Source organism: Ictidomys tridecemlineatus, chromosome 7 (genome assembly GCF_052094955.1).
Source record: "Ictidomys tridecemlineatus isolate mIctTri1 chromosome 7, mIctTri1.hap1, whole genome shotgun sequence".
Lineage (NCBI taxonomy): Eukaryota > Metazoa > Chordata > Mammalia > Rodentia > Sciuridae > Ictidomys > Ictidomys tridecemlineatus.
The window spans coordinates 195,803,024-195,824,555 of record NC_135483.1 but is presented as its reverse complement, the minus strand read 5'-3'; the positions used below and the strand labels follow the sequence as shown (position 1 = coordinate 195,824,555).

General features: G+C 54.1%; 1 protein-coding gene across 42 annotated transcripts in view; it reads right to left on the bottom strand.

Annotated features, from left to right (window-relative positions):
* Lrrfip1 (LRR binding FLII interacting protein 1) overlaps nt 1-21,532 on the bottom strand; it is a 124,378-nt gene that overhangs the window by 55,057 nt on the left and 47,789 nt on the right. For 32 of the 42 annotated variants that reach the window (XM_078018326.1, XM_078018329.1, XM_078018331.1 and 29 more), the window contains one exon: nt 50-136. In XM_078018326.1, coding sequence (XP_077874452.1) covers nt 50-136 — 87 coding nt within the window. Of the gene's footprint in view, nt 1-49; nt 137-14,687; nt 15,076-21,532 lie in introns of those variants that run through there. The other 10 variants (XM_021727036.3, XM_078018305.1, XM_005326388.5 and 7 more) reach the window with 9 other exon arrangements.

Here is a 21,532-nt window from a genome sequence, read left to right as displayed (position 1 = left end):
CCTACATTAAAACTACCATGAAGGAGTCGATCAAGAACCCCCACTTCACCTCCTTCTGCTGCCGCTCCAGCTCCTTCATCCGGATCTCTCGAGCCTCAGCACGGGCTGCACGCTTTGCTGCAAGCCTGGCCTCCGCCTGAAAGAAACCCAGAAACCTTATTAGAGAATAAATCAGTTGCACCTTCCAAGTACCTGGTTAACGATGAGTCTCGTTCATACAGCAATGAACCACTAACTTACAGGAGGTAAAGAGTCACTGAGAGTGGTAACAACGGTAGTTACAGTACAGTGTACCCCTTTCCTACAGATTCACATTCTGTGTTTTTAGTTTCCTGTGGTTCAATGAGGTCCAAAAATTCCAGAAATAAATAGTTTATAAGTTTTAAATTGAGCACCATTCTGAGCAGTGTGTGATGAAACCTCACGCTGTCCTGTTTCATCCTCTCAGTATGTGAGTCATCCCTTTGCCCAGAGTATCCACACTTTAATATCTTTTTTTTTTAAAGAAAGAGTGAGAGAGTGAGAGTGAGAGAGAGAGAGAGAGAGAGAGAGAGAGAATTTTAATATTTATTTTTTAGTTCTCGGCGGGCACAACATCTTTGTTTGTATGTGGTGCTGAGGATCGAACCCAGGTCTCACACATGCCAGGCGAGCGCGCTACCTCTTGAGCCACATCCCCAGCCCAGTATCCACACTTTATACACTACCTGCCAGTTAGTCACTTGGTAGCCATCAGGTTGGGTAATACCACAATGATTGTGTTCAAGTAACCCTTATTTTACTTAGTAAGAGCCCCAAGTCACCAGAGTAGTGATGCTGCCAATTTAAACATGTCAAAGAGAAGCTGTAAAGTGCTCACTATACAAAAAGGTAAAAATTCCCGACTTAAAAAGAAAAAGAATCATAGGCTGAGGTTGCTGAGATCTATAGTGAGTTTCTGTTTTTACAAACTTACTAATTTAGGAATTAAGTTTTATCGTAGATACAGAGGAAAAAACCATCCCTAGGGGTTGGCACCACCTGTAGTTCCAGGCATCCACTAGGGGCTTGGCACATACTTCCCCAGGACAAGTAGGGGTGACTATGACGATCACAGCCTCCCTCCACTGACCCTGCCTGAGAGCCAGCAGGCACCACTTGGAGCTCCTGCAGGTCCCCTGGCACCTCCCCCTTTGCAGAGCAGGAATGGGATCTGGACAGGCTGCCAGACCCCCAGCTAGGGTCCCCCATCTCCAGAGCTGAGAGGTGACCCCACTCGTCACCCGCCTCGGTAGTGTGATGAGCTCATCTTCCCTCACAGCGGCCATGGAGCAGGGTGGAAGGGCTCCAGCTGTTAGTCAGCCCTTCCCCCTAAAAAATCCACCCTGTGTCACAACCTTTCAAGCTGTGGTGGTTCTGCCATGTTCCACCTGAGAGCATAAAAGGTGCCTGACCAGTCACCTGTGGGAGTGGCCCTGACCGTGGCCTCCTGTTTCACAAATCTCCTGCTTATGCCACCAGGGAGGGAAGGACAGAGCTTCTGGGCTCAAACAAACCCACCTTCCTTCCTCTTGTCCTCTCTCTTTTCTTACGCACCTGTAATTCTTCCACCGACATTCTATGGAAGTGTTCAATTGTCCCCCTGTTCCCTAGATAACCCTGTCTCCAGACAATCCCGACTGTTCCTAGACACTCTAAAAATCATTCCCTACTGACTCTAAAACTGTTCCCTAGATAATCCTAAATGGCCTTCAGAGATAGCTAGAAGCCCAGCAGTGTGGCCCCAGGGCCACCAGCAGCACATGAGGCAGTGCTTGGCTCCCAGTTCCCCAGCGCCAGGCACTCTGTGGGCCACCACCCCACCATACACTCATCCTCTCTGAATGAGCACAGCTGGCTTGGGTCCTCCCGAGGAACTGACTCTATGCAGGGCTCCTTTCAGGTGGTTCCTTGGTCAGTCCAAGCCCAAGCCTTTCTAATCAAGGGGTGCCCCAAATCACAACTGCATTGGAATCTGACGGAGGCGGCGAGGCAGCGGCGGCGGCGGGCTTATTAGGCAGATAACCATCCACACCCACAGCAAAGTGTCAGAGTTCACACCCAGTGTGGCCGCCTCCCGAGGGGAGGCAAGGCCTGCTGGCCATCCCTAAGCTGGCAGAGACCTAGCAAGACTTTTAAAAATCAATGACTTCGTTTCGTGCACTGGAGATGGACCCGGGGCCTTGCATGCCGCGTGGGAGCGCCACCACTGAGCTGCATCCCCAGCTCTAGGCAAGAGTGTTGGCAGCAGCCTTGGACCCTGGCTGGCCGGGGGAGGAACAGGGAGGGGGTCTATGGAGAGGGAAAGGGGTCGTGGGAAGAAGGGGAGCAGCGGAGTGAGACTCTAAGAAAGAAGAGAGGGCTGGAAGGACTGGGCCACCAGGCGGGCAGGAGTGAGAGGTGCAGGCAGCAGGACTGTGGGGGGTCTCCAAGATGCCTGCTCCCCATGTACATGCCCCGTGGCTGGTGCTATGTGGAAGCTATATTATGTGGCAAACGGAGTCACACAGTGACCAGGCTCCTCACCCGTGGACTCTAAGCTGAGCAACTGGGAGGCTGTTTGGTGGGCTTGCCCTAATCAGGTAAGCCCTCTAAAAGAGGTCTAGAGGTCATGGAGTCTCCCACTGGCCTGGAGAAAGCAAGCTGCCTGTAGGGGAGGACAGTGAGGGATGGCAGCTTCCAAGAGTTGAGCAGCCCCCAGGTGACAGCCAGCAAGAACAGGGGACCTCAGTCCTACAACCACAAGGAACTGAGTTCTGCCAAACACCAGGGGAGCTTGGAAGAGGATCCCAAGCTCCAGAAAGACCCAGCTGGCCGACATGACTGCAGCCCATGAGATCCCCAGCAGAGAATGCTCTGAGGCTGCGCCCCTGCCCACAGCCTGTGAGAGGGTGTGTGGGTGCTGTGAGTATCTGTTCGACACCAGCAGGTGACCAAGAGGGGTGGGGTCGGTGACCACGGCTGCTCTCAGCGTGGACCTGCGGTGAGCAGGGGAGTTGGGGCACCTGCACCCCACACCAGCCTGCCTGCCTGCCTGCCCGAGCCCCTACAGGGGAGCTGGCTTGGGATTGGCCAGGACCTTTGTGGGCTCACCCCCTCAGCACATGATACCTGCCCATGGAGGGGCCTCCTCGGGACGCTTTGGCCAATGTCTGCCCTGTCCTTGAGGATAATGGCACTGAGAGGCTAAGCCAGCCCCTGTGCTTTAAGGAACATGACCTGGTGTTGATGGGATGAGCAAACTCCCGCGATGACACGATGACACGAGCCAGCCAAGCTCCACAGCAGGTCAATCACGCCCACTGTCCCCTGACTCCAGAATCTAGGAAGACGATCGATTGTGACTCAATACGACTTCAGGTCGCTGCAGACCCCACCCCACGACGCCTGTGGAGGCGAGGCACTGGAAGCACAGGAACCGGGACTCTGCCTGACTGCAGCCACCACACAGCCCAGCACCACACTGGCACAATCCTGTGCGTGACCCAGGCTTGCCTTCAGGAGCACCACGCTCAAGCTTGAGAGGCCAGAAAGAAACCACCCAGAGCTCCGGCCACACGTCCATCCTGCTCAGACCCTGTCGACAGCAGCAAGACAGCAGGCAGCGCACGAGGGACACTGATGGCTCTGAATGACCGGGGGGCGCTCTCAGGGCTCGTGTGCCCCATGCTGGTGCTGGACAAAACCCTCCTGGACTGACTCTTGTATTTAAAAAAAAAAAAAAAAATTGCGCACTTGAGGTCCCCATCGTGCCCCATGGCCCCGATGTCAGCCCACGTGTGCACAATGCAGGGGAGACTGGAGGTGAAGTGACTGGGTTAGGAGAGCCTTGACCTAATCAGTGCATTGATCCCCTGTTACGGATTAACTGGGGGACTGCAGGCAGGCGGGGTGTGGCTGGAGGAGGGGGCTGCTGGGGTTGAGTCTTGGGGTAGATGTTTTTTCCTAGGTGAGTCCAGATTAGTCTCCTCTGCCACACCCTCTGCCTCTGATGCTCTGCCTCACCTCTGGGCACAGAGCAATGGAGTCTGCCATCTATGGACTGAGACCTCGGCAACCAGCCCCAGATAAACTCTTCCTCCTAAAATTGTTCTCGTCGGCCTTTTGACTGCAGCAATGCAAAAGCTGACGACAGATGCGCCCCACACGCCTTCCCACCGTCTGTGCTTAGCCTGTAGGGCCCGGGACAGCTTCCTGACCATCACCAGCAGCACGGCCGGGCTGCCAGGGAAGGACTCTGGACACAGGCAGAGTGATGGCCTCATGACAGTGTGGCGGGGACTGCTCTGGGGCACAACCTGATGTCCTCCTGGGGCTGAGCAAGGTGTCTCACTGGACAGGAGCCTAAGCAAAGCCCAGAGAGAAAAGGGCCAGAGCCAGGGCTGGGACTAGGGTGACCAGCAGCAAGTGGCAAGGCCCAGAAGGCTAGAGGGCCCAGGCGTCATGTCCCGACTCTCGGCTTCTGCATCTGAATCCTGTCTTAAAGGGCTCCTGACAAAATCGCAGCAGATCCCACCATGTTTTAGAAACACTGCTCGTGTGAACCCAGGAGCTGGCACCGGGGACAGAGAGGGCCGCACAACACCCCCGGGTCAGAAAGCGCCTGCTTCTGTGTCAGCTGGAGTCAGCCTAAGGCTGTGAGGTGCAGCAGAGAGGAAAGAGGACCTTGGAGGTACAGGGAGACCCAGGGGACTCCGCGTGGTGCCAGAAGTCAGAGGAGACTGGGGAAGACCCTCCAGGCCACCCACCCAGAGGCTGTGGCACCTGGGATCACACCCAGCCTGAAGGCTCCCTGTTCCTCCCTTGGGTGTCTGTAGACCTCCCCTGCCCTGGAGGGTCTCAGAGATGCCCCCAGGCGGCCCCTCCCAGCTCCCTGCTCCACGGAGGCCTGAAGGGATCGAGAGAAGCGGGAGAAGTGGGTGGGATTCTGAACTGTTACAGGACTCTGGGATTACAACATGAAGTATAGTCCACACTGGGCTTTAAAAAAGTAAATAAAACATAGGTTGGGAGACAAGACTAGCGCACCCAGCCCACACCCTGCTGCTCAGTGGGTTTTCAGCTCCCAGCTGAGAGGGCTGGTCGACCCTCCTGCGCTGAGGTCGAACGGCTTCACTCTCTGCGGCTTGGGTGACCAACAGCTCAGCCAGCACCTTCCCACGGGGCCCTGATGGGGCAGACCCTGGCCCGTCCACTCCCTTCCCCAGGAGAGGTGGTCCAGCTAGCCCTCTGCTCTTCCCAAGGCCAGTGGCCCCATTCGAGAGGTCCTGGCACCCCCAGCTCACACAGTACTGGTACCGTCTTTGCTGAGACACTATCCTGAAATACTGCAGGGGGAAATGATAGGCTCTCCTTGGAGGGTGGGGGGCAAGGCTGGGGTGATGGGTGCTGAGGCTAGGTGGTGGGGACAGGGTGCTCCCTAAACCACGGGCTCTCAAATGTGACCCCAGCAGAGCACCAGTCTCCCCTGGGGATCTGTCGAAAGGCAGACTCAGCTGGCCGCAGTCCTGCCGAGCTGAGCCTCGGGGTCCAGGCCTCTGGCGTCCTAGCCTGGGGGTGCCAGTGCTCGTCCACGGGCGTGTCCTCTGCAGTGTATTTAGTCACCACCTCTCGGGTGTTGGCATCTTTCATAAAAAACAGCAAAACATTCAAAAGAAAGAAAGGAAGGAAATGAAGGTGCCCAAACCAAAACCAAGCTGGAGTGCAGCTGCCCCAGAAGCTGGCTCTGCTGGCTGCCCCACCCGGCTCCCCGATCCCGTCATGGGGGGAGGCAGGAACCCCACCCACCGGCAGCCCAGGAACACCCCCGACCAGGGTCCAGACGTGAGCTCACCTCCCCTTCAGGGGTGCAGCCTGGTCCTTCCCCAGCCTCCTGCAGCCCCCGCCTGGGATCCCAGACGCAGTTTCACAGACTCAGGGTTAAGCGCGGTGCCCTTGGAGGATGAGAGTCCATTTACCACCAAGCCTGCCTCGGCTGGGCGGCTCTCCTTTGCCAGTTCCACTCTACGTCCTACTTCACCACACACACCCAACAGCACGCCGACTCTGAGGTGAGGGGACAGCAACCACAGGTCAAGTCTGGCCCCCAGCCACCGGGTCCCCTAGCCACCATCCTCAGTGCCAGCCCTTCCGTCAGGGGGGTCTGAGGCTGATGGGCAGCTCACAGGGGTCTGGCTGATGGGCAGCTCACAGGCCAGCTGAAACGCCTGCTCTGGGCTGCAGAGTCCCCGGGGTGACGTCCCCAGGCCGGGCTGGAGAAGACGTCAGAGCTGGGCGAACAAGTCACAGCCTAGCCACCCTGGCCACGGGGCAGAAGTGGCAGCAAGACAAATGGCCCGACCCTTGCCTGTCCCCAGTGTCCATGATGCTGTGGAAAAGGTGTCCCAAGGTAAGAGCTGCATCTCAGCTGGGGAGGGGACGGAGCCAGGGAGACCCAGAAGTGAAGCCGCAGGACGCGAGGAAGCCCTGGGTGGGGACGCAGGCCAGAGACCTGCCTGCCCCCCACTCAGCTTCCTCCCTCCTGGTCCTCACCTGGCCCTGTGACAGGGGTTTTGTGAGTGGCAGGAGATCCAGGAGAGGGGGGGAGCCCCAATTCCAGTGACATCTGGGACCTTAACAGCTGAAGTGGTATCTGCGCCCTTTGGGGACTCCTGGGCACTACAGGAGGCCTGCTCTGCAGCTTGCTCAAACACCCCAGGCTGCCTCCGGCTCTGCTCATGCATGTGCTGGGCTTTGAAGCTTTCTAGGGTAGGAGTCCATCTCCCGGGCCCCCTCGCCGTGCGAGCACGCTCTAGTGACGCTGGGCCCAGCACTCTACAGAGAAGCTGGAGGCGTCTGTGGGCCCCGGTGCTCAGGCAGCTCTTGAGAAACAGGAGGGAGACCTCCTCACATCACTTCCTTCACGCTAGCAGAGGAAGCCCTGGGCCTGGAAAGCCAGCTGGCTGCCCCTCCAGCGGGGACTTCCTGCAGGCGCCTGACTGCAAACCAGCTGCTGCAGTGACCCCTGGGCTGCAGGCTACTGCTCTGGAATAGCTGCCTTGGGAAGCTGTCACCACATGACCAGGGGCACTTCAGGGGCCTGTGGAGGGAGAGAGGAGTGTGGACACACAGAGAGGGGCCCCTGGGATTCTACCATCTCCCTGGTCTCTTTGCTCAGATGCCAGGCGAAAATGATGCTCCATGGAGCTGCTCCAGGAGAGAAGCAATTTATCTGATGAAAGGCATTCCACAAATAGAAGGAAGTTTGCATATTAATTATGCATTCATTTGAGCTTCCAAAGAAACTGGCACCATGGATGGTAGCTGGGCTCCATGCTGAACCTGGAGTGGTCATTTAACTCCAGGGTATCAGAACCAAGCAGGATTGAAAAACGGCTCCATTCTTCCCCAGGCCCCAGGACACGTCATGTCTATAATTCATGCGCCTTAGGAGAAGCCTGAAGGACCTGTTTAAAGTTCACTCATGAGAATGTAGTGGGAACACTGTGCAGCTGAAGCCTGAAGTGGTGAAAGAACCAGTTTTGTTCAGAGTCAGGCAGGGGCCTGGGCCCTGCAGGATTCACTCCAGAATAAAAAAGGAGTGGAGCTCCTGCGCCCCGTCACAGGACGGCCATGCAGCAGTCGGGGAGGAGGATGCAGAGGCACACAGGATCCCCTTCCAGACCTGCCTCTGCTGCAGGAAGTGGCAACTTTTGTTTCTGCGGAAAACCCCACCCTCACAAGCAGCAGACTCTAAAAACAGCTCGCCATTCAATAAACCATGTGGGATGGGTGACAGGCAGGAAAGTACAGGCACAGGCTGGCACCTCCATTAGGGTGGCTGGCTGCAGCCCACTGCTCCACAGACGACCACCTGGGTGTCCCTCGGCTGCCACTGGCATTTCATTTTTCACTATCAAAAAGAAAAGCTGGTCTTCCCCAAAACCCTCCAGTGAGTTCCCCAGTAATGAGGGGCCTAGTCTTTATGGCCAGGGCTGTGAGTAGGGGACACACTGGGGTGCCCACTCGCAGGGCACTGGAAATGTTGGGGGAGTCACACACTGGGGTGGGGGCAGGATCACCAATTATCTGCTTCCAGACAGACCTGCGCTGGGAAGAGCTCTCTGGCTGGCTACTCAGGCAGACAGAAAAACCACTGGGTCATTTTGGATCTACACACCGATTCCATAAAAACTCAAAATAGTCATACAGTTTGAATGTACACGACTACTCTGCAGACGCAAGCAGCCTGGAAAGTGAGAGAAGACCTCATCCGGCTTTCCCAGAGCTCTCCCAGGAGGCGGTGGCCAGCTCAGAATGCCAGAGTACCAGCAGCCATGGGAAGTATGGTGCCCCACACCAGCCAGCCACCAGGATGTAAGGCACGGTCGCTGCGAACCTCTGACTACTGCCTTCATGTGTCTGGATACCTGCGTTTTTATATCAAATTCAAATGGCAACAAACTAGTTTCCTTAATTTCTTTTTGATATTATAACTAAAATCTCATATTGACTTGAAATTGCATGTGCTGGTTGATTTGATCATTTCAGTTCAGATCAGAAATGAGGATATCAAGATACTCATCATGAAAAATGGGTGCTGGGTGGACAGGCCTGAGAACTGCCGCTTAACACGTGGGCCTCCCTCTCACTGCCGGCTGACCTGGGGCCACACCTGTTGGACCACCTCCAGGACTCAGAGCTCAGGTCTGGTGAGGGAGCTACAGGACAAGCAAGATCAAGAGCACCTGAACATAAAATTAAAGGCCAAAGTTTAACTTCATTATTTATGGAACTTATTTTTAAAAACTGTTCCTATCGGGGCTGGGGATGTGGCTCAAGCGGTAGCGCGCTCGCCTGGCATGCGTGCGGCCCGGGTTCGATCCTCAGCACCACATACCAAAAAAGACGTTGTGTCCGCCGAGAACTAAAAAATAAATATTAAAAATTCTCTCTCTCTCTCTCTCACTCTCTCTCTCTCTCCTCTCTCTCTCTCTCTTTAAAAAAAACTGTTCCTATCAATACTAGCTTTTATGTATTAAAATTATCAAGACATTTTATAATAAATCAGTGGTCTTCAGTGAAGCTACTGCCTTGTCAGGATGCTCAGGGCTGAGCCCACAGGCCTGGGGGGCTGCACGCTGTCTTCTGTGCTTGGGGGACCTAGAAGAGCAGTCCAAGAAGCGCCTGGGACCAAGTGCCTCCCTAGGCAGGGGCTGCCCATTCTCAGGAGCCTCCACAAATGGAGTCTTTCCAGAGGGAGGCTGGAGACTCAGCTGACAGCTCGGGCTCTACACAGGCCAGTTATGGGAACTTGGGTGAGTTGTTTTCTGAACATTGGCCCCCACTGCAGAAGGGGCAGGGGGAATCGGCTCTGCAGTCTCCAAGGGCTCCCTTCCCTGACACTGCACCTTTAGACCAGAGGTGAACTATGGGTACACTGAGATTGCCAGACTTCTCCCTGTTCTGCTACTGGAAATTCTATGATTTTGCTTTTCAAAATAATAAACTTTGAAGCTCTTCACCTATTGAAATAACAAACACATGAATCAGGACAAAATGATGATGTCACTTTATTGGGTGTGAATGTACATACTTCAAACTGCCCGACACAAAGGACTTAGCAGCCCGCCCCCCACTGCCGCTGAGGAATGCAGGTTGTCCCAGTACCTTCCATGCAAAGAGTCCCTGCTCCTCTAGGGTCAACTTTCTCAACTCCTTCAACAGCCTCCACGTGATGGAAACACAAACAAGGGCAGCCTGGCCTCCCCAGGTACTTCCTCTCCAGATCAGGTTCCCTCCAGCCAGCACGCCCTCACCTGTCTGCTCCAGAGTCCCAAACCCAGGCCTATAACTGGGCTGAAGACTCCAGCAGCCCCAGGGGTTCTTCCCTTGGGCACTGAACTACTCACTACTGACCACCTTTCCTATCACATTCCCGGGAAAGCTCTGAAAGAAACAGAAGCCATCGTCTCTGCCCTCTAAGAACCTGTCTCCTGGGGCAGGGTGGGAGCGAGCTACCCAATCCACAGAAGAGGCAGCGGTTCACAGGGGCGTGCTGACTTACCATTATGACGTCAGTATAACACGGAAAAGAAAACAGAAGTTTCGGCTGCCCTTTCATTTCTACTGTTCTTTTCCTTATTTAGAAAAATAAAAGTTCACTGAACGTTCCCTTGTCTGCAAACCACCAGGTACAGCAGAGTCTGGCTCAATGGAGATTTCTTAAATGCATTCAGGAGCAGGACTTGCGTTCAAGACACCGCCTTGGCAAAAGGAAATCCTACTGCCTAACACTGGGGTGATGAGACCCCAGAGCCAACAAGAGAAGCTGCACATTTGCCCCTGCAGATGTGGCCGGAAGCATGTACACAACGGTGGCAGCTGTCAGCATTGTCCCAAGCCAGCAGCCTGGGTCTGAACTAGCTCCACTGCCTACCAGCTGTGGGGACTTGGAAAGTCCCCTCACCTTCCTGAGCCTCAGTTTCCTCTTTCTCTGTAAAAGGGAGATAACAAAACCATCAATTCCCAGGAGGTCTGGGCTCCTAGCTTCTTCCTAAGCCCCATGGTCTGACTCAGCAGGGGCTCCTGAGGGAGTGGGGAGTGGGTAAGTGCCCAGGGGCAGGCATGGGCAGCTGGGGGAAGCCGTGGGGAACTGGAGGAGGAAGGTGGGTCTTCCCGCTCCACACGCGGCACCCACCCCTGATTCTCCCCTCCTGGGAAAGCTACCCCTGCACTGGCCACGGACAGAAGAGGAGCAAGGGGATCAGAGACGAGGTGCTTAAGTAATCTTCACCATACAAACATGCACGAAAAGTGGGTGACGATAAAAGCAGCTCCTCATTCAGGATAAATCACTTCTCTACGAGGAAGTAGTTAGATTTAGGTACCAGGGAAAACCAACCTGGTTGTCAAGTTATAGTGTCAAGGAGAAACCACATGAAAGCCCCGCCTCTCCACAGGGGCCTCAGGACCTGTGTGTGTGTGTGTGAGTGTGTGTGTGTGTGTGTGTGTGTGTGTGTGTGTGTGTGTGTGTCTGGGGGGTCTGTGCTGGGGGGCTTGTTTTCAGTTTGGGTTTATTGTTTTGGAATTTGGCTTAGGGTGGGGAACTGAAATAGTGGTATGCAATCATATAGTAATTCTGAATTGTTAAATCTTAAAATACATTAAAAATAATGCTTTGTTTAACTTGGGAGAAAGAAGCTAATTTATTTCATTTTCTCTAAATATTCTGAATAATGAAAGTTCTAGGTAGTAAACCCCTTCCATGAAAATGAGCTTATTTAAAAAATAAGCTGAAATTTGGGTGGCCTCCAATAAAAACGGGAAGGTAGTGAAAACCCTTCTTCTCCGACCCCACGTCTAGCATGCAGTGAGACAAAGCAGGCCTCTGGACTGGATGCAGCTCCGTGATGTGAACGTGGTGGCCCCCGGGGCCAGCTCCACGATTAATCTTTTAAATGTGAGCAGATAGAAACACTGGCATATGAGTAACCAGGCCTAAACAATTGCTTTGCTGAGTCACAGAGCCTGATTTTTCAGGGATAAGAAATTCCTCTTGACCGTGGCCTTTGGAGGAGCAGACATGTCACACGGATGTCTCACAACTCTGGTTCCTGATGCAGGAACCTTGCTCTCATCAGGTAACACTCCAATCAGCTTCTCTGAAGAAGTTTTGCAACTATAAATAACCCAATTTCCTGTGCTCAGCCTAAGTGGCGGTTGAGACTGCAGGGTTTTTAAAATTTTGCTAAGGCTTCCGCTATGTGATATCAGTTCAGGCTGAACAGAAACTAGCTCTTAAAGAAAAAGGGAAATTTAGTCTCCATCTTTGCCCCAGGAAGACACTCTTACTACTACTAGAAAATATCCACCTCGCCGTTTATGTAGTTTAACTGCTTGGGGAAATAACAGTTAAAACAAACCGCGGGGTCTCAGTGCTGAGCGGCAGCCGGCCAGCAGCCTTTACGGGTGCCACACCCTATATCCATCAGTCCCCCCCACACACACACACAGACTGTCCAAGACCTGGGGGTCTGGTCCAGGTCCTGTAGTGAGAGGAACTGGGTAGACTAGGTGTCCACACTCTATCCAGATGGTCCCTCCTCAGTACTGGACTGTCCTGGCAAATGCCAAGAGCTCACAACATGTGGAAAGAGACCAGGGGTGACACAACCTTACAAACAAGCAGAAGTTACGAAAGTGAAGCCAGTTTCCACACAGTCTCAGCGGGGTCCTCTCCTGCAGCCCCAGGGCAGCAAGGACTTCTGCGGAACCCCAGACTGCCTGCCTCTGCCAGTGAGGTGGGGCGTGCTACACCTACCCAGCGGTCCCTGTCACACCTAGGTGGCCCTAGCTCCTCCTTCCACTGGAGAACTGTTTCCAGTTCCCAGGAGCCAGAGACAAAGAATGCAGAAAACAAACGGCACAAGGCAGTCTGACAGGCTCATTGCTAGTCTCCAACTGCACACCCGACCTGTGGCCTAGGGCAGCCCTGGGTGACGACCCTTATGCCATCTCCTTCGGCCACTTCCTTCCAACCAGACTACTGACCTCATAAACAGGGACCATGTTTTATTTTGTCCTCTGTGTCCCTTTTTAATAGTATTTTTTTTGCCATTATTTACTTAACAAACAAAACCAAAAGAAAAACAAAACAAAACAAAAAACCCCTTCCACAAAAGGTTCCCTGTTTCTTACTGGAAATCACCAGGGACACTAGGTCCCAGAATCTGGCAGTCTGGGTTTTTAAAGGATACAGGGACACATACAGCATACATTCTGTAACATTCCAGACAAGCAGCCCTTAATCAATACACGAACAAGGCTGCAGAGAAATGTATTGGCATTCACACTAGAGATTTAAAAACAAAAAAAGACTAAAAATAGCTTCCCCTAGGTCAGGGCAGGCCTCACTGCCAAATGAATTATACCATAGACTTTCTTTCTCTCTCTCTCTCTCTCTCTCTCTCACACACACACACACACACACACACACACACACACACACACACACACACACTTCTTTCCATTTCCTGAGATTACTCAATTCCGGGATGGGGGTGGGGGATGGTGGGCCTGGTACCGATGAGCACCCACTGAATGGGACCCAGCTCCAGGCTTCCCTGCAGGTCCAGCAGCACTGGCCCAGGCCCCCTGGGGCTCCCTGGGATCAGCAGACTCACACCCAGTGTCTAGGAGTGCGTGTGGCAGGTGGGTTCACTGGACACTCCTCCAGCACTCCCTGCTTTCCTCACACCCTGTCCCACGTTCACTCTTCCTTCTCCAAGACTGGATCTGTTGGCTCTTGGTGCAAGGATCGTGCCCAGGGTTAACGTCCACCCAGTCTTGCCTTCTATGGTCTGCCTGGGTTGTTTCTCTGAACACCAGCAGCTCAGGGCACTGCTGTCCCTCCTTCTTTCAAGTCTCTTCCCTGATGGGGATTCCAGGGTCTCCCTGCAGGTTCCCAGGGCCCTAGAAACTCATTAGGAACCTGGTTCCTGGGTTGAAGTGGAAGAACCAGATCCAATAGTCTGGCCTACTGCCTAAACTTTAAAAGAGCTCATGGAAGCACTTTAAATGGACACTTAAAAATCCAAAACACAAAAACCATAAGCACACGTGACAGTCCTCAGCAAGAACTTGATTTTTGAGTGTGCCTTCATCAGAATTTGTGCCTGTACCTCTCCAGCACTTCCTAGTAAGTAGTGGTCTTCCAAGGAGAGCAGCAGTGTACTGCATCCTGAATCTCCATGAACACCTACTGGATGACTAATTCCTACCTGGGAAAGAGCGGCTGTGGTGGGCTCACATTTTTATCAAGGTTCCACAAAAACCCGATAAAGTGGAAATCTAGGGTCTTTCTGTAGTAATAACTCCATGGAGTATTTCTTTTCCAAAGTATTTTTCCACTCCTTTACTTTTAAATATTTCTATTCACAATCAACCATAAGCTGCACAAAAATGGGTGATCACAAATTTTCCCCACCTTGCCCCTTGCCCAATTTTAAGGCCCAATTACCCTGACATCCTCTTGGGAGTGTGGTGTTGGGTAATGGATTGCCACGTGGAGGATCCTGCCCAGACCTGGAAGACCCTAGGAGACCAGCTTAGATGGGCTTGGGGTCTGGGAACCTCTAAGGAGGTGGTCCTAGGTCAGGAGCCCGAGAAATGCTCCACACCATTCCAGCCACTAGTGGTGTCCGCCCATGGTTGAGCGCGGCAGCCTGGAACACCAGCTCCCAGGTGCGGCATTTTGTGAAATACCAAGGTGGCAGCTCTGTGGAACTCCAGACCCGCGCGGTCCTCAGACCTCAGCTGGGTCCTAGCCAGAGCCAACTCGAGTGGGAAGAACCTGTCAACAGACATCACCACCCGCAGAGACCACGTTTCTTTTCGTCCTTGGAAGGGGCGCCAGCAGTCAGAGGTGCTTTCCAGCGAGTAACAAGCGGCACGGGACACTCGGCCAACTTACTGGTGGTCAGGGAGCAAAGCCTGCTCTTTCCGGGCATCCGTGCCGGGACATGCGAGGAGGGTCCCGGCCTGGCGGAGCCCACTCCGCCCCTCCCTGGGCACCGACGGCTGCGGCGGAGAGCGCGGGCTGCCCTTGACCTTCGAGCAGTCAAGCGCCAACCCGACGGGGACCGCTCGCAGTCCGGAAACAAAGCCTGGGAAACGCGCCTTCCTCTTACCAGTCTTTGAGCTTCTGGACTCAGACAGTCTATTTCCTTGTTCTGCGACCCCGCAGGGCTGGCCATGATGCGGGAGTGCGGAGCGGACCCAACTTCGCACCCGAGGAGGACTCTCCGCGACCGGCTCCGGTGTTCGCTGGAGGCGAGCTCTCAACGCCGCCGCATGCCCAGCGCGCGGTCCGCGCCGGCCGGGAACTCGCCGCAGAAACGCGGGCGCCTGGCCAGCCGGACGAGCCCCGGAGCCCACACGCGCGGCTCAGCGGATCCCCAGCTCGGGCGCGGCCCGCGGGGCGGGGCGCAGGTGGCCGCAGGCCTCCGGGGGCGGGGAGAGCGCCTAGAGAGGGGCCCCGGGCCGCCTGCACCCCGCCCCCGGGGTCCCGCCCGGCCCCTCGCCCCGCCCCCGGGGCCTGTCCCGCCCCGCGCGCCCCGCCCGCCCTGCCCGAAGGCTCTGCTCTCGCCGGCCTCCCGCCCAGTGCGCGCCCCGCCCGTGCTCCAGCTGCGCCGCCATCAATCACCACCCAGTCCCCCCGGCTCACACCGGAAAGGCGGTGCGGAGGGAGACCCAGCGGGCCTCGCCCGACGCCCCGCCCTGGCCGCCCGCTGGTCCTGGCTGAGTCAGCGGGGCCAGCCCAGGGAAGCGGGTGTCTGGGGGAGGACGGGCGCGGGGCGGGGCGGCTCGGTGAGGGGCCGCCCGGGGGCGGGGCTTCATGGGGGCGGGGCCGCAGGGGCGGGGCGAAGTTGAACTCCCGGACGCGCCAGCTCTGCCCGAGTTCCGCCGCACCTGCCCGCGCGGTACCCTGCTAGAGCGTCGCCGCCAGGAGGGTTGGTTTCAGGGGTCGGCCCAGGGGCAAGAACGAGCAACAGGAGTGCGAGACGTCCGGCGGGTTCGGTGGCCCAGGGCCCGGGCTTTGCGCGGTCTAGGCTTCCGTGGGGAAGACCGTGCCAGGCTCCGCCCGGCGTCGTGCGTAGAAGGGCTGCCCCTCGCACCGTGACCCGACTTCCAGAATGTGCCCCCCTGAGCCGGCGGCCCTCCTACTCTAAAAAGGTTCTGCAGGCAAAGCGGGGTGATGGTCCCGAACTGGACAGAAACGACGATGGCAAGGAAGAGGCGCAGATTTCAGTTAGGAAGTCAGCCGTCCCGGCCACGCTGGAGGCCTGCTGCGCCTGAAATGTCCCCGCGCCCTCTACGCCTGTTCTGCGAGGCCCTCTCCAGATCAAGTCCTAGGGACACGTTTTCTCAGACCCTTCTCAGAAAGGTCGTGTCGCGGCTCGGAGCGGGAGACTCAGCAGAATCACCTGGCCTGCTTCTCTGTCTGCCCAGGCGGCTCCAGAAAGAGAGAGGAGAGACCTGATTCACTTTTAAGCTTTTAAAAGCCCCAGTTTTCTCCCCCAGACCCAACTCTTGTTAACAAGTTAGCGCACACCTGTGTGCACTCGCCTTCCGATGTGGACCCGCGCACCTGCTTGAGGGAAGGGGCTCAGAAGGAGTGGGCAGCAGGGCCGGTGGGTTTTCTGGGGTACAGCATAAGGAAACGGAAGCCTGAGTAAAGGCTAGAAGTCGCTGTGGGAGAAACTCCACAGGTTTAAAGTCAAAGGTGAGCAGAATGCCAAGCTTGGTGGATAACATCTCAGGCTCCTAGAAACGACTCTCTAAGGGGATGAAATGCCTAGCTTTTAGTAGCTGGCTTCTCAGTGTAACCTTGTTTTGAAAAGCTGACATGGTCAGGTGCAGTGGCACGTGCCTGAAATCCAAGCTACTCAGGAGGCTTAGGCAGGAGGATGGCAAACCTGGGCAACTTAGTAAGGGCTGGGGATGTATTTCCATGGTAGACTGCTCCTGTGTTTAATGCCCAGTTCCCCCAAAAAACAACAATGTTGGTGTAACAATTCTAGATTCTACAACCCTCACTGAATTGGAGAAGATGATTTTAAGCTACATAAGCAACAGTGGGATTTATGGAATTTATCATAGGGAATGATTATAATTTTCCTAGTAACAACTTCACAGATGAGAATGGCAGCCAATTAGTAGTGTTCCGAGACTAAAGTTTGAATATTTAATACAGACGGATTTTACATGCCACCTGGAACCCTGTGACCTATCTCCCAGAACAGGACATTGGTACAGTCTTCTTTGCTCTGTTTTCCCCAAAGGAATGCCTGAAGACGCCTGTATCTGGCCCCAGAGCATTCTCCCTATCTCAAGGCAGACAGTCACTTGCTAGCCATCAGCTTCTGAAAAACCACAGGACTGGGTGGGCAGGGGGGCTTTAGAGCTGAACCACCTGGCCTGTGTCTCAGCTCTGCTGGTCACTGTGGGATCTTGAACAGGTTACTTAGCTAGGGTCTCAAGGGGTCGCAGTAAAACACACCATCGATAATGACATGCCCCATAAAGCAGAGGACCCGAGGGTGAGCCCGGTGTCCAGGAAGTCCCATAAAAATCACACCAACACTCACCTTACTGCTTTATCAGTCCCCTAGCAGGCACCCCCACTCAAGACACCCAGCCTCCTCCACAGCAAGAAGGAAGCAGGTTAAAAGGCTGAGAACTGGGGTGAGCCAGCCAGAGAGACTGGGGACAACTGAAGGAAAAGAATAAAGTATCCTCCACAAAAACTGGGGAGGGTCAAGGAGGTGGACGATGCTGGGACACTGCCAGGAAGTAAGAAGCAAATCACTACAGCAGAACAGGGACAAGTGCACAGAGATGTCAGAGCCACTCGGCAGCAGCACAGTAACACACTTCTGGATGGAGGATGCCCCTTTGTGCTGGGGGTCAGCTCAGGCCAAGGCACGGTGGCATGTAAAATCCGTCTGTATTAAATATTCAAACTTTAGTCTCGGAACACTACTAATTGGCTGCCATTCTCATCTGTGCCGTGCCTAGTTCTAGGGGAAATGTGAGAGTCTCTGCGGATGCTTGCTACATCTCCTGGTGATGGTATTTAGGTCCCAGGGCCCAGGAATAAAGTGGAGTGGATCCACATTTGCCTCCATTAATCTTGATACAAATTAATGACCTCTCCTTCAACCCTGCTCTTACGCAAATTGGATGGGGGTGGTTGGGTCACTGGAACCTGCAAACCTGGAGCGGGGAAAGCCTGCTAGGAAGCCAGGGTAGGGGGTATGGACTGGAAATGAGGAATGGGAAATGTGGAGGTCTACAGAGTTTTCACCCCAATACTCACAGCTCGAAAGGTGGCTTGGCAGAGTAATGTAATGCTGAGAGCCATAGCCAAGTAGGAATGACGCATGGCAATTTCCTTGTCAGCCTACCCCATGTTGCTTAGAGGGAGGACTCTCCATTGTGGAAATGGGCTTGCCTTGGATCCAGGTCATTTGCAGTGACATTGCATGAATGTTTGAGAGTTTGGGTTTGAAAGGTGACCCTGCTCAGGGATTAGGGCCGCTGCAGGTTTAGGGTGGATCCTGCTGGATTAGAGTGGCTCAGGTTTAGGGCGCATCCTGCTGCCTCAGGCACCCGCTCCTTGAGTTCCCGTTGAGTTCTTGTGGGATTCAGAGGGTATTTGGTACGCAGAGCCCAGTGGAGGGTGTGTATTTTCCCAGAACATGTGTGTAGAGTGCGGGTGAGAGCTCAGGAATAAAGAGTTGCTGTTGGAATCTACAAGGCGTTGTGGTGGCTCGGTTATTTTGTGCCCAGACAGACTGCGGCAATGTAAAATCCTTCACCCTGAGGAAGACACAACTAAACCCACCTAAGGGTATGAAAAAGACAAGAAGCCCAGGTTTCTACCCCCCCACGGGTTGGCAGAAGAAACCCCAGGGCACCTTTGACAACCTGAGGGGCCCCTTGTGCCCCTGTCCATCTGGACTATGGCGCCAGAAAAAGTGTTTATATAAAGAGTTGTGAGGTCCATGGTGCAGAGGCCGGCTTTCTCCTAACTTGGTAAGGGCAGTCAGTGGACAGCCACTTCTAACAAGCCGACTGGATTTCTGGCCCTTTCCTAACCACCAGCCACTCACTGACCTGTAAAAAACACAGATTTGACCTACTGCACTAATTAAGTCCAGGGTCTCTGTTGAGAGGGCACATTAGGTTTGGGAGAGTCTAACTGTCTACCGTGCTTGTGACTCTTCCTTGCCATATGCTCTCAGTGGACGTTACGCATCTGAATTTTCAAAAGCGGTTCTCAGATGCACAAGATCATATGCAGGAACTTCATTGTACAGGGAGGATTCCGGAGAAAAGGACCAAAGGTAATAGCATGGTCTGAATTTGGGGAACATCAGAATCACAGCTCACTGGCGGAAACCAGAGGACCGAGCCAACTTGGGGCCATGCATGAACTTGGTTTACTTGGTCTCCTTGGTAACCGCCTGTCGCTAGGAGCAATAGCTTTGCCTTCCGCTGTGGCTTGGTGCTACGCGCAGGGCTGGAGACAGATCTTTACAGGAAGACAGCACAAAGCAGAAGGCGGACAGCCAGGGAGAGTGGCTCTCAGCCTCCCCACTAGGTCAGGAAGCCAACCAAGATCACTTTTCTAGATCACAGCCCTAACATCTGCTTTCCACCAACATGAATCACCGGCCACATTGATGACTACAGAATAAACATCTCTAAATGACTTGTACACACAGTGGATTGACATTTACGTTACTTTGTTTGGATTCTTTTCCTGACAATTATCTAAAAATGCTTCACATTATAAATGTGGTTCACGAGACAGTTGCTCAGGATTTGCACAACACCTGTCAGCTTACCAAGTACTGTGTGCCCATGCGGAGGCTCACAAGAGCATCAACTTGTCCATGGGCCTTTTGGAAGAGTGAAACCAGGTTTTTGACCCAGGTTGCACTGAAAGCCCTGAGCAGGCAGCATGGAAGGCACCTGCCTGCTGCCTGACACAGTGCTCCCAGACCCAGGGTCCTCAGGGGGAGCAGGCATCATCGGGTGGGCTCAGGAAATGCCCTTGGCTCTCCCTGGGCCTAGCCCAGCAATCCCACCTCCGACCCAGGGTCACTGGCAAGGTAGTGCACACCCCAGGTCAGGGCCAGGAGCCAGATCTCCCAGGGATACTGGTGGGAGGGGTAGTGGCATTGGTAGGGGAATCAAATGGGGGAGTCAGCCCCTACCTGCTGTCTGTAAAGCAAGTGGCATCCCACAGTCGGCTCAGGCCCAGAGCCAGCCTGACTGCCTGATCCTGTGGACAGGATCACAGGAAGCCAGAGAGCTGGAGGCAATGGTGAGCAGCTCTCCAGCAGCCACTGGGCTGGGCTCCACACAGTGGTGTCTCCTCTTCCCTATCCCCACTGGCCTCCAGCCTGTGACGGGCTCTCCTGGAATGGGGACTCTTCAGGAATGTTTGGAACACAAAGGGGTGGCCACAGCATAAATGCTGCGTAGTAGGTAGGGAGACAGAGGGGAGTTCTGTTAGTAAAACACAGGACTTTGTTAGGTGATCACGAACTCTCACTGATTTGTAGCAATTAGGAATAGACCCACTCTTTTAATAATATGTCTTTAGGGTTTTTTCCCATAACTACCTCACACCCGGAATTTGCTACTTTTTAGAAAAAATTCTTTTTGACTTTCTGAGTTGGATTTTTGGCTGAACTGAATTTGAAGCCTCAGTAGAGGTGTCTACTAGGCATCTTGGCACAAAAGCACTAACCATTTGAAGGAGATGATAAAAACTGCCCGCAGGCATAAAGAGGAAAAGAGGCTGGAGTGAGGAGTCCGGGGACTCCCACATTCAATGGATGATTCAATGGATAAGGAACAAGCCACGGCAGAGAAGGGTAGTTAGAGAGACAGAAATAGAGGCGTCTCTTGGAAGCCACGGAGCAATGAGAACAAGGTTGAGAAGGCCTTTAATTGGCAAGTAGAAGAACAGTGATTACTGCTTTCTGTTGCTGAAATTCTGGGAGAAAGGCTGGACCACGGGGCGGTCTGAGAGGGAGAGATCGTCATTTGACTCTTTGGGGGTTATTAAGGAGGGAAGGCACTTAAGCCTGTCTGGAGGCTGAAAGGAGAATGAGAAAAGATAAAGGGGTAGGGGTGCCGGGATGTGGCCCCAGAGCAGCCAGTTAAGGGATGGGAGGGGCCAGTGGGACCACCAGGCACTGCACCAAGTACTGACTCAGGGACTGACCTGCCTCAGTGGGCGTGAGAGGACCCGAGTGGCCAGGAGTGGCAGGCCAGAAGCAGGATCAGGGACGGTGCAGGGTGGGGTTGAGGGAGGAGGAGAAGCAGGGCCACAGTCAGCAGGATCCATCACAGAGCTGGACCTGGCCAGCCAGGATCATGCTCTCATCGGTACCTGGACACAGAGGCCTTCCAGGAGTTCCTCCAAGCCTGACTGTGTTACCTCAGGTGAAATCATCTCCCAAAGTGTCCAGGAGTAAGTCCATAGCAATCCCCAATGTGTCTGCTTTCCCAATCCACCTTCAGAATTGGGGATCGTTAGGACCAGGCCAGAGTGGTCACAGAAACATCCCCTGTTCACAGCAACCCCTCCAACAAGCATCCCCCAGGAGATCAATGCTGCTTGTCAGGAACAAGGCGCTTTGTAAACACCTTCTGATTGTTTTCTAAAAATGTTGAAAACAAGACCAACAAAATCCATCAGGGATTGCTCTGTCAAATAGGAGCAAACTGAAAAGCCTGCCAAAATCACCTCAGATGTAAAAAAAGCCTCTATCTGTATACACGAACAGAGTAATCCACTTAAGGTGCTTTTGGTCAGAATAGATAGCAGTATGGGAAAGCAGGCTTTACTCCCAACCATGAGATTCACTAGTGAGCAGAAGACCCCCACGACAAACAATAGATCAAATACTTCAATATACACTAGAATGGAAATGGGAATTTCAAAATAAAT